The 12,535-nt window shown below is 56.8% G+C and overlaps 4 protein-coding genes across 4 annotated transcripts; 1 reads left to right on the top strand and 3 right to left on the bottom strand.

Annotated features, from left to right (window-relative positions):
- Positions 1-562: 562 nt before the first annotated feature.
- On the bottom strand, positions 563-5,479 carry N657DRAFT_608652 (uncharacterized protein). Its single transcript, XM_062790274.1, has 3 exons — positions 4,825-5,479; positions 1,850-4,768; positions 563-1,787 (listed from the first exon to the last, which is right to left on the bottom strand). Exons 1-3 carry the CDS (start codon positions 5,159-5,161, stop codon positions 1,039-1,041), a joined length of 4,005 nt encoding a protein of 1,334 aa, XP_062652626.1. The 5' UTR covers positions 5,162-5,479; the 3' UTR covers positions 563-1,038.
- Positions 5,480-5,759: 280 nt separating this feature from the next.
- Positions 5,760-7,731, bottom strand: N657DRAFT_639363 (uncharacterized protein). The gene is made up of 4 exons (XM_062791763.1): positions 7,596-7,731; positions 7,464-7,535; positions 6,922-7,407; positions 5,760-6,710 (listed from the first exon to the last, which is right to left on the bottom strand). Exons 1-4 carry the CDS (start codon positions 7,668-7,670, stop codon positions 6,159-6,161), a joined length of 1,185 nt encoding a protein of 394 aa, XP_062652627.1. The 5' UTR covers positions 7,671-7,731; the 3' UTR covers positions 5,760-6,158.
- Positions 7,732-8,124: 393 nt separating this feature from the next.
- Positions 8,125-9,641, top strand: N657DRAFT_639364 (DUF862-domain-containing protein). The gene has a single exon (XM_062791764.1). It carries the CDS (start codon positions 8,506-8,508, stop codon positions 9,283-9,285), a length of 780 nt encoding a protein of 259 aa, XP_062652628.1. The 5' UTR covers positions 8,125-8,505; the 3' UTR covers positions 9,286-9,641.
- A 66-nt stretch (positions 9,642-9,707) lies between these two features.
- N657DRAFT_652423 (NAD(P)-binding protein) lies at positions 9,708-11,323 on the bottom strand (the record flags this gene model as incomplete). Its single annotated transcript, XM_062794295.1, has 3 exons — positions 9,708-10,471; positions 10,529-11,023; positions 11,095-11,323. 3 exons carry the CDS (start codon positions 11,321-11,323, stop codon positions 9,708-9,710), a joined length of 1,488 nt encoding a protein of 495 aa, XP_062652629.1.
- Positions 11,324-12,535: the final 1,212 nt, after the last annotated feature.

The following is a 12,535-nucleotide window of genomic DNA, read 5'->3' on the forward strand; positions in this document are numbered from 1 at the left end:
AAGCCCCGAACTGCACCTGTTAAGTTCGCGATTTGGCTCGTCGATTGGCTGTCACCGACTTTCCGCTGCTCAACATCCTCCACCGATGGATGACTCTTCAACTCTCGTCCTGCAGAAGTTCTCGTTCCATCCGGTTCTAGATGCATACGAAGATCGTTTCCCTCCCTCCAGCGACAAGAAATTCCCGCATCCGGCAGTCTGTCTCCTCGTTTACTCGTTTCGTTTCTCCGCCAGCACTTTCCCGCTGTTTGAATGTTTCATGTTTCAACCTCCATGATTTCCACATCGGGAAGGAAACCACGCACACCATCACATGCAAGTCAAAGATGCCTTCGTTTCAGGTTGGAGATGCAAGTGCAGGTCTTGAATGACTCATTGATGGTAATTCGTCATCTCCATTCTGCGGTTCGGCACATCGGGACATGAGGCAGTGGTCTATTTGCCGGAGTTGAGTTTGGGGTGTGGGCAGTCACCGGTGAACAAAGACCGAGGGGCAAAGTGTTTCCTCGTTTGTCTCGACAAAAAAGACAAAGACAAACCAAAATCAAATGGGCGAAGACTTGAGGGCCGATAGAGACATTGTTCTATTCTGCGGAGGACTCGTAACTTGTCACCGAATATTCCCAGACGTCCGATGCCGCAACATCTCAACCAACACTTTGGATCAAACCAGTCTGCTACATGTCTAAACTCTCGCCCTCCACTTCAAAGATCTTGGAAGCGAAGACAGTGTACACCGGCAATGCATTGATTGTCCATGTACCTCTACTGCCCAGGGGTATCCTATCCACCCTTCACCGCCATGGAGAATCAAGAAGAGAAAAAAATAACGCAACAAGTGAAGTTCTTTCAGCCTGCGGTGTACACGCATACTTGGTCAACCCGGCGATGTAACCCCGGGCAAGCTCCGGGTCCGAAGGCGGTCTCGACTCTCCACCCCTCCAAACGCGTCCGTCGCCCCGGCGCGTCACCGCCTTTCACAATCCGTCCGTCCCCACATTCCACCTCGCCACTGCACCGCCCAGGTCGGCCCGTCGGTCACCAAACCCCGCTCTCCTCCCCCACCTGCTCACCATTACCATGGGCCCCATTAACAAGCGGTGAAGAAGAGGCCGAGGAGAAAGGGGCAGAAGACGAGGAAGAGAAGCGACCACCCACCTCTACAGCCTTCGCGTTACCACCACCAACAACCCCCTTCTCCCCAACACCAGACCCAGACCCAGACCCATCCACACTCTCCCTAACAGCCCTCAAAGCCCTGACCATCCCCTCCAAACGACACCTCTCAGCAATCACCATCCCCCTCGCGAGCTCCCTGACGGCCCTCCTCCCAATGCGCTCATGCATCTCCCTCCACCCCGCCAGCTCCCCCGCCACGGTCTGCTGCGCATACCTCAGTTCCCTCGCCAACTTTTCCGCTTCGCCTTCGCTCTTTCTAGCCTTCTCCTCCCGCTCCTCGTTCATCCGCTGCCTCGTCTCGTCCAAGACGGGCAGGCTCAGCCCCAGCGGCCAGCGCGAAGCGCGCGAGAGCGAATTGTAGCTCCGCTCCACGTCGCGGCGAACGGCGAGTATCTTGGCGATGGTCTGCGGCGGGCGTGCGAGGGCTTTCAGGACGGACTCGACGTTGGAGTAGAGAGTCAGGAAAATTGTGAAGAAGGCTGCGAGTGGCGAGGAGTGCGATGGCGCGAGGGCGCGGACGTAAGTTGCGAAGGCGGTTGTGTGGGGGGCGGGGAGGAAGCTAAGCGTAGAAAGGGTGCGGGAGAGGAGGGTTGAGGACTCGTGAAGGTCTGTAAAAAGGTAAAAGCGGTAAGTATCCGTGCTATGTAGAGATTGCAAAAAGTGAACTCACCCGCGACCACGTTGGCGACGACATTCGCCCGCCGCGCGACACTCCTCGTAGAGAAATGCACGCTCCGCACCATGTCTCGCGCATGATCGATAAATTGTTCAACCTCGCGCAGGTCTTCGACCGGCTCGAACTCGTCGTGCACCTTCTCCATCAGCGCGTCCGCCTTGAGCTTGCTCCGTTCCGCCATCGTCTGCAGCTGCAGGTCGGGCACCAGAAAGAACTCCCACAGCATCTCGTGCGTGGCAAACGTCGGGTGCTGCAGCAGCACTCTCAAAAACCAGTCCATCTTGACCTGAAGGTCCCTCAGCACGGCCCGACTGGGCCGCGACGGGATTTGGGTCGGCGAGCGCAGGTCCGCCAGCGAGGGTATCCACGATGCCGGGTTCTCCATCTGTAGCAGCCTGGCCAGATGCTCAAAGTCAGAAAGCGACCGCCGGCAAGTCGTGACCGCGAAGCTCTGCTTGTCCACCGGCGCACCCGACTTGAGCACGAAGCGGACCGACGCGTCCTCGACAAAGTAGGCGCGGACAACTCCGGTGGTCCGGGAATCCATGCTAGGCATCTGAGAAAACAGCGTCAGGTCGTCGATCTTGTTCCGCACCTCGTCGTCCTTGGCCAGCTCGACGGCCGTCAACCCCCGAAGCTCCTTGGCTGCGGTGTCGACGCGGGGGTCGCCAAACAGCGTCCGGACCATGTCAAAGCGGCCGTACTTGCTGGCCAGCATCAGGGCTGTGAACTTCTTATCGTTTGTTGCGTTAACGTCGACGTCGCACCGCTGGAGGATCGTCATGGCCAACTTCGCATCGTTAACAATGTGCAACAGCGTGTTCCCCTTAACATCCACATGGTTATCCAAATGCAGCGGCTGGCCGTCCCCCTGAGTCTTGGTGGCCGCATCCAGCGCCTCAGAGACCATGGTGGCATAGTTCGGGTGGTCGTATGATCGGCACAGGGCAAATAACGGCGTCTGCCCGTTCTTGTCTTTTTGCCGCCACGGCAGAAGCCTGCCTATGTGCTGTATTAGAAAGGGGGCGTGAAACATGTAGTGGGCGGCGCTCCTAGCCCAAATGTCTTGGATCGCGAGGTAGTCTCGAAGTCGATTGTCGTCTGCAGCCTCCAGCAGGAAGTCGAGGATGGTGTTGACGATGGTCTCGTCTCCCAGCTGCACAGCCGCGCTGAATAGGGTTGTCCCTTCGTTATTCTGGTCGCCTAGTATGACTTCAGCGGAGTAGTACTGTCTCAAGGACAGCAGATACTTCAAAGCTTCCGGCTGCCTGTTTTGGATGGCCATCATGATGACCGACTCCCCAAACGCATCTTGCGTTTGAGAGAGGCGCTCAATGGACGTATCGCCTTCGATACCACTCAATGTGCCGATGCTCATGGGCATCGAGCGGAAAGATATCTCAGACGAGCTCGACATGCTTCTGGTGTCCATGGCCACCTTTTTGGTGCGTTTCGGGGGAGGAATGCTTCTGTCCGCTGTGTCCGTCCCATTCTGGAAAGGAAACACATGGCTTAGGCCTGACCCCAAAGAGAAACTCTCCGATAGAGTAAAGCTCAACGACGACCGTCTTGAGGTCCCGTTGGTGAAGCTCCAACCGCTGGACGACTGCGTCCGAGAGTGAGTTGGCCCGAGCACGCCCCCGTCATCCTCGATGGCTTCCTCGTCCGGCTCCATAATCCTTCGTAGTTCTGGCAAGTCGCCTTTGGATACAGCATCCCACAGCGCTCGATTTCGCCAGCTCGCTCGCCTCAGCCCCCCGGAATCGCGGTCCAGGTATGACAGCACTGCCTCGAACGTGCTAAGGGCGTATCCCATCTCGCCGCTCTCGACGTCATCAATGAAGATGAAGCCCTGAATGTAGCTTAACCTCGCCTGCAGATGCTTGATCTGTGCTTTTATCACGACGTAGAGTAGCAGAGACACCAGAGTGTCGGCGTTGATGGTCATGACCGGTTTCTCAGACGCTGTCCCAGGCGTGTCCCCCGGTTGCGGCCCATCCGTGAGCTGGGTGGCCGCCTTGGTCGTTGAAAGCAGGATCTCCATCATTTCCTGCGGACAGCTGGCGTTCGGCATCTTCCTGAACTCCTCGACGGCCCGCCCTAGCCTGCTGACGACGTCGCGTTTGGCACGGTTGCCTCCATCAATGACGATGCCCAACTGCGAGATGTCGATGAAGTCCATTTGCCTGATTTTGGCTTCCAACTCCAGATCTTCCTGCCTCCTAAGCACAGCGAGGCGGGGGAACAGCATATGGTGCACGTTCTCGGCGATGTAGCGCTCAATCAGCCGCTCGACAAGCGGTCCCGTCAAATCCGTCGTCGCGCCCAGCAGCGAAAGCTGTTGTCTGTCGACGGTTTGAAATAGGTCAATAGCAGCGGTAACAGCCGTCTCCAGAGCAGTCCTCATGGCGGTCTCATCGTCTTGCCAAGTCTCGGGTACTTGACTCCCAATGACCCCGTTACCAGTCCTTTGAGCCACGTCACTGTTTGACCTCGCTCTCCTCAATGCGGTCATTATCGGCCCATCGGGCTCGGGATCCGGAATATCGCTCGCGGAAGGCGGCGGAGGCAATGGCCGCTCAAACACCTCAGTAAACTCGCGGAACAGCTTCTCCAAGCCCGCTTGCATCTGCTTGGCGATGGACGGGAAATGGTTGAGAAGCTCATGGAAGGTTTTGATATCTTTCTTCCTCAGCGATCCGGCGGGCTGCTCTCGGGCGTCCGCCAGTGCCTTGACCAAACGATTCTCGCCTTCCCGAGCAGGTGGCAACACAGCCGGCGGCACCCGGACTTCCTCCCATGACCCAACGAGCGGGCGCGAGATGTAGTAAATCAAGAACGACCGAGGATCGAGGGTGTCGGGGTACCAGATGGCATCGTGGAGCAAGTTGGCCTGGATGAGCGACTTGAAACCTGCATCGAGACCGTCAGCGTCCTCCATACGAGGGGAGCGTCCAGCGCATACCCACCCTTGTTGGTGTAGATGGAATTGTCCTTGATGACAAGACTCCTGCCGTTGAAGGTGGAGTACATCTTGGGTTTCCCCCGCATCTCGCGGGGATTCTGCGCCGCGGCATCCTTCCCGGCGGTCCCTGGTGCTTTCGGGACAGGTATGCGCAACACGTGGCTTGCAAGGAAGTCGTCGGACGCTATGGAGACCAGCAGGGGCGCGCCCGTCTCGGTGTCGCGGGAGTTAAGAAGGACATCGGCGGTGGGGACGAGGAGGATGTGCTGTTGGGGCGGCAGGCACTGGGCGAGGATGGGGCTCTTGGAGAAGGCGCTCAGGAATGGGTTTAGGGGTGGCATTCATTCGACTGGTTTCGCGACCGCGCTGAGTGAAGGCGTCGCTAAAGGGGTAGCCACCATTGGGCAGTTTTGCGAGACGTAAAACCATGCAACGGGCGCTTTGCTGTGGCCCGAGATCCTCGATCGGTATCACACTTTTGGGGTATCGAACACCGGGTGGCGCAAGCGAAAGAGTAATCGATTTCTATTTCACTCTCGACGATTTGGATCTGGTTTGTGTGGACGTATTCAAGATAGGCGGGCGTTGTTGAAGTGTCACGGAAGGTCGGGTATTTCTTGAAGAGAAGTACAATGCAGGTGGAAGTTCGTGTCAATCTGATCGCCGAATGCTGCATTGAGAGACAGCTGGAGCTTGACGCGGCAGGCATGTTTCAGGCAATGTCCTCGGAGCCGGTCAGTGCACGGTCCACATGCAAACATCAGCCAGTAACGGCGATCTCCGGCCCGTCGGCACAGTGGGCCTCTGTCCGGAAGACTGCCACCGACGGACTCGGCGATAACAAGGGAAACATGAGCCTTGAATGACTTCGTTTCAGCTCATCCACAGTGGATCCGTACCGCCTTGGGACAGCATCTCACACATTAATGCATTGCAAGGCTGCGTTGATGGTGGCTGCTCTCCAAGTTTACAGGGCTTGGGCTCTGCGGATATTCCGTCTACCTAATTCACGGAGCTACCAGGTACGGCTGCGTGGGTTGCGCCATTGGGCTGCGAATGTTTGCATGTGCAGTGTAGTGCCTAGTACCCACGGACACGCTGACAGCAACCACAGGATAGAGCTGTGATCTGCCGCTTGATTGCATTTTGCTCGGCCCAGCCTTGCATCGCGGACTCCATCTCGCATGATGGCCATCGAGACGCTCATGCCTGAGCTCTCATTACATTTACTCCACATCCAAAGTATGGCTTCCATGGAACCACATCAGCGATTCTAACATAGGTCGCGCAGCAGCCCAAGCATGTGTCAGAACTCTCGTACCATTGACCTGGGTAGCTTTAGGCCTTGGCAGCGCCAGCCTTGATCAGCAGGATGTCGCCATCCTCGACGACGTAATCCTTGCCCTTGGTCATCATCTTGCCCTTCGCCCTCACCTCGGATTCGTCGCCGAGCTCCTTGAGGACGTTGTAGTTGTACACAATGGCCTGGATGAATGTCTTCTCAAAATCTGTGTGAATGACGCCAGCTGCTTGCGGTGCCTTGGTGCCGTTCCGGATGGTCCATTGCCGGACCTCATCGGGGCCAACAGTGAAGAAGCTGCCCAGGTTGAGGGCCTTGCGCATCTGGACAATGACCTTGGGCAGCGCGGATTCCGCCCCAACCTTCTTGCACTCTTCCTTGGCCTCCTCCTCTGTCTCGAACCTGGTTAAGCGCTCCTCGAAGGAGACAGAGATGGGGATGATGGGGTCTCCCTCGGCATGCTCCTTGACCCACTCGACAATCTTGGGAAGGTGCTTATTCTTTTTCCTGATGTAGTCCTTCTCAGAGAGATTGACCAGGAAAACTACTGGCTTGGCCGTCAGGAGGAAAAGAGGATTGATGACCTCGACCTGAACAAAGTCAGCGATCGCTTTCGAAATCATGTGATATGTAGCAGTATAAGAGTAGAACAGCGAGTGGTATCAGAACGGAGTTTTTATCTCAGCAGGCACTCTGCGTTGTTGTGAGGCATTCGACGAGCTGGGTTATTAGATCGGACCATTGGTCCTTTATCATCATGGAGAGGTCTAAACGAGAGTAGGAAAATGAACAACGACCTACCTCCTTAGGAGCCCAGTTGCCCTTGCGGACGTCCTTGCCATCCTTCAACCAGGCAAGGATCTTCTCAATCGTAGCCTCCTCCTCCTTCCACTGCTTCATCTGCAAACTTTGACCGCCCTGGCGCGTCTTCTTCTTTTGGTTCTCGAGCGCCTTCTCGACGAATTCAATGTCCTTCAACCGCAGCTCCTCGCTGATGATGTCAAGATCGCGGATGGGGTCGACGTCGCCCTCGACGTGGATAATCTCAGCATCGTCGAAACACCTCACGACTTGGAAGATGGCATCGACAGCGCGAATGTGGGACAGGAAAGCATTGCCCAGGCCGGCACCTGTCGAGGCACCACGGGTCAAACCGGCAATGTCGTAGACTGTGAGGTTGGCGGGCACCCGCGACTTGGGCTGGTACTTCTCGCACAGCCAGTCAAAACGCGCATCAGGGACGATGACGCGAGCCTCTTCCGGGTCAATGGTGGCATAGGGGAAGTTCTAGCGGTGGAATCAGCAACGGGCCGTCTTGACAAGCGCTCAGAAAGGTTGCTTACCGCAGGGTTACCCAGGTTGCACTTGGTGATGGCCTGGAAGAGCGTAGACTTGCCAACGTTTGCTAGCCCAACCTGTTCGCCGGAAACAAGTCAGCGAGGCTGAAGAGTCGTCGTCCGCCCAAGGCAACCCACAATGCCGCTCTTCAGGTTGTTTCCAGGACGACCCAGGAGAATCTTCTCCTCAACCACTTGCTTCTTGGGAGGCATCTTGGTTCTTCGTTTACTGTAATGACGAGCGGAGATGTAGATGAGAGTGCAGTCAAGCACTGGTTTCTTGGAAAACGCAGAGCTACCGGTAGCTGCGGAGGTTCTAAGGAGGGCTAAGGGAGAAGCGAAGAGGAATGATCGAATTGGAGGTGCCGTCGCGACGGCGCTCGTGGACTTAGTGCCACGAGCTGCGCTGTATGGAAGGTCGCCTGAGACAAGCGAATGCCTAGCGAGTGCTGATCGAGCTGGCTTTAACAAAGGTGAGAGTCCAGATGGGATCAATGTTGAGCCGGCCTTCTCGAGATGCTGTTGTGTTTCTGAGTGAAAATTTGGCCGAAGCTTCTTGCATGGCGGGGTGAAGATGTGGGGCATCTCAGCTCCCTGAAAATGCGCACAAGCCACCTACTCACCCTGATTCACTCCCGTCACTAGTTCCGGGTTGTGGGTCTCTATCCACCAAGAATCGCAGGACCTTGAAGGAGGCTGCGATCCTGCGTCAACAAACCAAACTGGGCCAGCTCATTCTCCGGATTGTGTACCTGGTCCCCATAATCGGTCAAGCCCTGTTGTACTGCTTACTTACCGCTATCTATTTTCTTCTTCAGCCTTGCAGATATCATTGCAGCCTCGAAATTTCCGGCGGCTGGACGCTCCCTATTTGTTCCCAGAGGTTGCTTGGCAGCCTGGTCTCAGCTACCGATGAACACCCGACGACACCACTAACTCACCTCTTCCGCGCAGCAGGAGCATCAATTACTCTCGACTTTGTTCCTCTGACGTTCCTCCGTACTCAATACACCATCCTCCATAACCTTCTCGCACCGCATAACCCACCATGTCGACCCGCAAACACCAAAAGAAACCTTCCCGAACGCACCGCTCGACCCTCTCCCTCCAAAAGACCGAAATCCTCATCAACATCTACGACCTCCTCCCGCCGGGCCGCATGGCCTCGTTCCTCTGGCACATGGGAACGTCCCTCTTACACTCGGGCGTCGTGATCAACGGCAAGGAGTACGCCTACGGCGGGCACGACCGGCGCGGCCTGACAGGCGTGTACTGGACCAAGCCGCGCACCGAACCGCCCGGCGGCACGTTCCGCTGCGAGTACCTGCACGGCTTCACGTTGGCGCCACAGCACGAGATCGACGCCATCATCCGTGAGGCGTCCGAGGAGTTTCTGGGCACCGCGTACAATCTCCTGACCAAGAACTGCAATCACTTCACGTCGTATCTGTGCGAGCGGTTGACGGGGAAGCCCGCGCCTAGGTTCCTGAATCGCGCGGCGAGTATCGGCGTCGCGCTGCCGTGCGTGGTACCCAGGGAGTGGATCGAGGTGCCAGACTTTGAGACGGCCGATGGGGCGTTGTTGGAAGAGGAAGAGGAGGAGGAGCAGCAGCATCAGAATCGTCGGGATAGCGAGCGCGCGAGAATGCTGAGATCGTCGGAAGAACAGCCGCGTCTGGTCGGGCAGGAGGAACGGGATACAGAGCAGGAGTGGGATAGTGAGGAGGAGCGTCGGCGGGGTGGGAGCAGCAAAGGCAAGGGAAAGGCGTCCATTAGGGACTCGGCGGGGAGGATGCTGCCTCTTGCGGAAAGGGCGCCGACCGCATGATGTTCGGTTGACTTACTCTCATTTGGCGTTGCGTTGTTTTTGCATTGGTGGAGTTGGGATGGAATTCAGCGGTTTTGAAACCTGATACCCCGGCTACAGGGGGGCTGGCGACTATCACGGCTGGCGTTCTATGGAGGTTAACGGGCTTTGGTCTGAGTCAAACAGAATTGGATTGATGTGTGGTTTGGAGGGTCAAACTCTCAGATATCGCGTGGTGTCAGATGAGGTATCCCTTTTTGCTTGATATCTGAGTCTCAACTCACGCACGGCTCAGAGGCCACGTAATGAGGGCTCCCCATATGTATGTACGAGGATTCGGGTAGGACGGTATCACGCAGCCCGGTGAAGCCCCTTTCAGCCTCTCCCTTAAGTATCCGCCTTGCGTTCCTAGGCAGTCGCATTGTTCACGAAGCCGAGAAGTTTCACGCCGCCAGCCCGGCAGTATTCAAGGCGGCCTTGGCCACTGTCCCATCCACCCCCCCTCCGACATCTTCCACGGCCTTGCCTTCCTTACCATTCTCGCGGTTCCACTCCAGAATCTGCTCGCAAATGCCCTCAATCGTGGTACACCCGCCTCGATACCCAATGCCCCCCTCCGCAACACTCTTCCGCGCCAAGCTGTCGTCGACAAGCGTGTGACACGACACGGAAAATACCGAAGGCTGGAGCATGTGGATCGGACCCGACGGCTCCCTCCAGCCGAACCAGGCAGTCAGAAAGGGCAGCCGCGCCAACAACAGGCACCAGGCCTCGATGGCGTGCGCCAGGAGGAAAAGCATGATAGGGTTTTGCTGGGTTACGCGCACGGGCGTGGCGGACAGCGTCTGCGCCGCACAGTAGACGTCGGCAAACGATGGGGGCGGGCCGAGGTCGGTCACATTGAAGGTGCGGCCGGCGCAGGCGGGCATCGTAGTCGTGGTGGGGTTGGCGTTGTTGGGGTTGCCCTTCGGCAGGGCGAGGGCGGCTTCGAACTGCAGGTGAGCCAAGGCGACGTTGCGCGAGTTGACAAAGTTTTGGACGATGTGCGAAATCCAAGTCACGTTGTCCCGCATGCGGAGGACTATGCCGAGGACGGGATCCGTCTTTTGCCCGTAGATGGGGTTGCCCGGGCGGATGGTGCCCGTACGGAAGGTTGGCTCGTTGGCGTTGCAGACGGCGCGCTCGGCTTCGGCTTTGGAGTAGGCGTCTGTGCGTGGGGTCAGTCGGTCGTGGTTCTGGGATAGGTACATCGGACAAGACATACAGTTGGAGAAGAATCGGTCGTGAGGACGTAGAGAAGCGTCGAAGTCTCTTTCGTTGGCGATCTGCAAGTAGTTTACAGGAGTTCTCTGCCACGGCCAGATCCAAAACTTAGGAGGGACGATGCTGACTGAGGCGGACGAGGTGGCAATGAAGATGTCGGCACCAGCTGCGCGGGATGCTTTAAGAACGTTGACGGCGCCATCTCGGTTGACGGCGCTGATGCGGTGGTAGATCAACAGGCTGCGCTCCTGGGGCCGGACAGCAGCTGCTGTGTGGAAGACGGTCAGGGGCTTCTTGACGACGGACTCGGGCCATGGCTTGGAGAAGGCGGCGTCAACAGACGAGCGGGAAGAGATGTCGGCTTTCACAAAGTCACATCCGGCGACCTTTCCAATCATGTCCCTGCGGTTGAGGGGCACAAAGTCGACAACTCGGATGCACTCCGGTGACTCGCCGCGCTGGAGCAGCTGCAAGACGATGTCTCCCCCCACGAGTCCTGAATGAGGTCAGCACAACTTCAGGGTTCTGCAATGTCTCACTTCAATTGGGCCGGACGACGGGGCTTACCAGATCCGCCAACGACGACATACCGCCTGTCCAGGCGTGGCGGTAAGAGCTTGACAAAGTCAAGTGGCTTCTGTTTGAGGCGCTCGTACGTGTCGCGGAGCTCCCGCTCTGTCCAACGTCGGGGCGAGGCTTGCCGTGCGCTTTCAGGCACACTCTGCATTGCCGCGTTGATCCTCCAAAGCCATGCCAACACAATGAAGGCGAAGGCGCCTGTCACCGCCCAGAACATGATGGCCCTTCACCACGTAAGGCTACTTTTGTAAGATGTGACTGCGTATAAGGAGGACAGAGCATTTCTAGGGAACGGTAGGCAAGTAGGGCATACTCAGGATGATCAAGGGGTGTAGTTAAAGGGACGAGGAGAGCACAACATCCGAGGTGATGTGAGAGCGGTGGATTTGTCGAGATGTTCATGTTGCCGAACACTAGTATCCCAACTTTCTCCCCCGCCTGCTTGCGATTGGCCTGTCCAAGGGAACAGCGGGCAAGCTGGAGGGAACTTTCCTCTCCACGTTCTGTCCGTACCGTATTACGGCGAAACGCCAGTACAACTTGGCATCAAGGAGGAAAGGTCCCCTGGCTGCTCAAACGAGAAAGTCATTAGGTGGTCTTTTTTCGGGTAACAGCGCAAGCCCAAGTTTGAAATATAGATGAAGATATAGACGGAGTTTGGCGCACATGTGTCAATAACATCGAGTTTGGTTTTTTACGCAAGCATTGTGTTAGTATACCCATCCGCGCGGTAGGACAAGTCAGGTAGGAAGTACTCTTAAGGTTACGGACATACGATATGACCGTTGCTTGGGCAAATATCGGGTCAGGTTACTCAACAATGGAACCAAGTGATTCCGACTCGCATGAGATGCGGGAATAACGACAGATAAACTGGATGTGGAGTCGGTGCGTGCGTCTTCAGATCTGTGGGGTTCCCGATCATCATGCAGCACGGGTAAGGTGTGTGTTGGAGGTGACCACGGGACGAATGCTTACCTCATCACTGAGTGTTCTGCCGACCTCATCCCAAGCCATTGCAACATCCGAGACCATCGTACGGTGGCAGGAGTGCAGCCAGAGCGTGTGATGAAACAGCAACTCTTCGGCGAAGGCACGATTGCCCATGTTTGGAAGCCGGGAGCGACAGCACAGTGGGCCGCCTGTCACCTCTAGCCGGATTCACCGATTCCGCCAATTCCTTATCCCTCAAGCGACCATATCTGTATCTAGGAAATTATCCAAGTGCCTGCCCGCCGCTCGCGTCAGCCAGATGGTTATCCGTACAGAGGTAATCTGTGAAGCAAATGCCAACACGACATGTTTTGGGCACTGCCAGGGCCGGAAAGGCCGCTGCCAGATCTTGGCCATGGGACATCAATGAAGCAGGGGGCTGGGAGCGAAGGCAGGGACGGGACACGGTGAAATCCACCCACGATGCACTGATCCG

The sequence above is a fragment of the Parathielavia appendiculata genome (genome assembly GCF_033297405.1).
Source record: "Parathielavia appendiculata strain CBS 731.68 unplaced genomic scaffold N657scaffold_1, whole genome shotgun sequence".
Classification (NCBI taxonomy): domain Eukaryota; kingdom Fungi; phylum Ascomycota; class Sordariomycetes; order Sordariales; family Chaetomiaceae; genus Parathielavia; species Parathielavia appendiculata.

Excerpts from the sequence above, each read along its gene's own strand:
- N657DRAFT_608652 (XM_062790274.1), bottom strand. The coding sequence starts at position 5,161 with ATGCCACCCCTAAACCCATTCCTGAGCGCCTTCTCCAAGAGCCCCATC. Across the intron at positions 4,769-4,824 it reads TTCCATCTACACCAACAAGG|GTTTCAAGTCGCTCATCCAG; the intron begins GTGGGTATGCGC and ends GTCTCGATGCAG. Across the intron at positions 1,788-1,849 it reads CGTCGCCAACGTGGTCGCGG|ACCTTCACGAGTCCTCAACC; the intron begins GTGAGTTCACTT and ends ACCTTTTTACAG.
- N657DRAFT_639364 (XM_062791764.1), top strand. The coding sequence starts at position 8,506 with ATGTCGACCCGCAAACACCAAAAGAAACCTTCCCGAACGCACCGCTCG.
- N657DRAFT_639363 (XM_062791763.1), bottom strand. The coding sequence starts at position 7,670 with ATGCCTCCCAAGAAGCAAGTGGTTGAGGAGAAGATTCTCCTGGGTCGT. Across the intron at positions 7,536-7,595 it reads ACAACCTGAAGAGCGGCATT|GTTGGGCTAGCAAACGTTGG; the intron begins GTGGGTTGCCTT and ends TCCGGCGAACAG. Across the intron at positions 7,408-7,463 it reads GCAACCTGGGTAACCCTGCG|AACTTCCCCTATGCCACCAT; the intron begins GTAAGCAACCTT and ends TTCCACCGCTAG.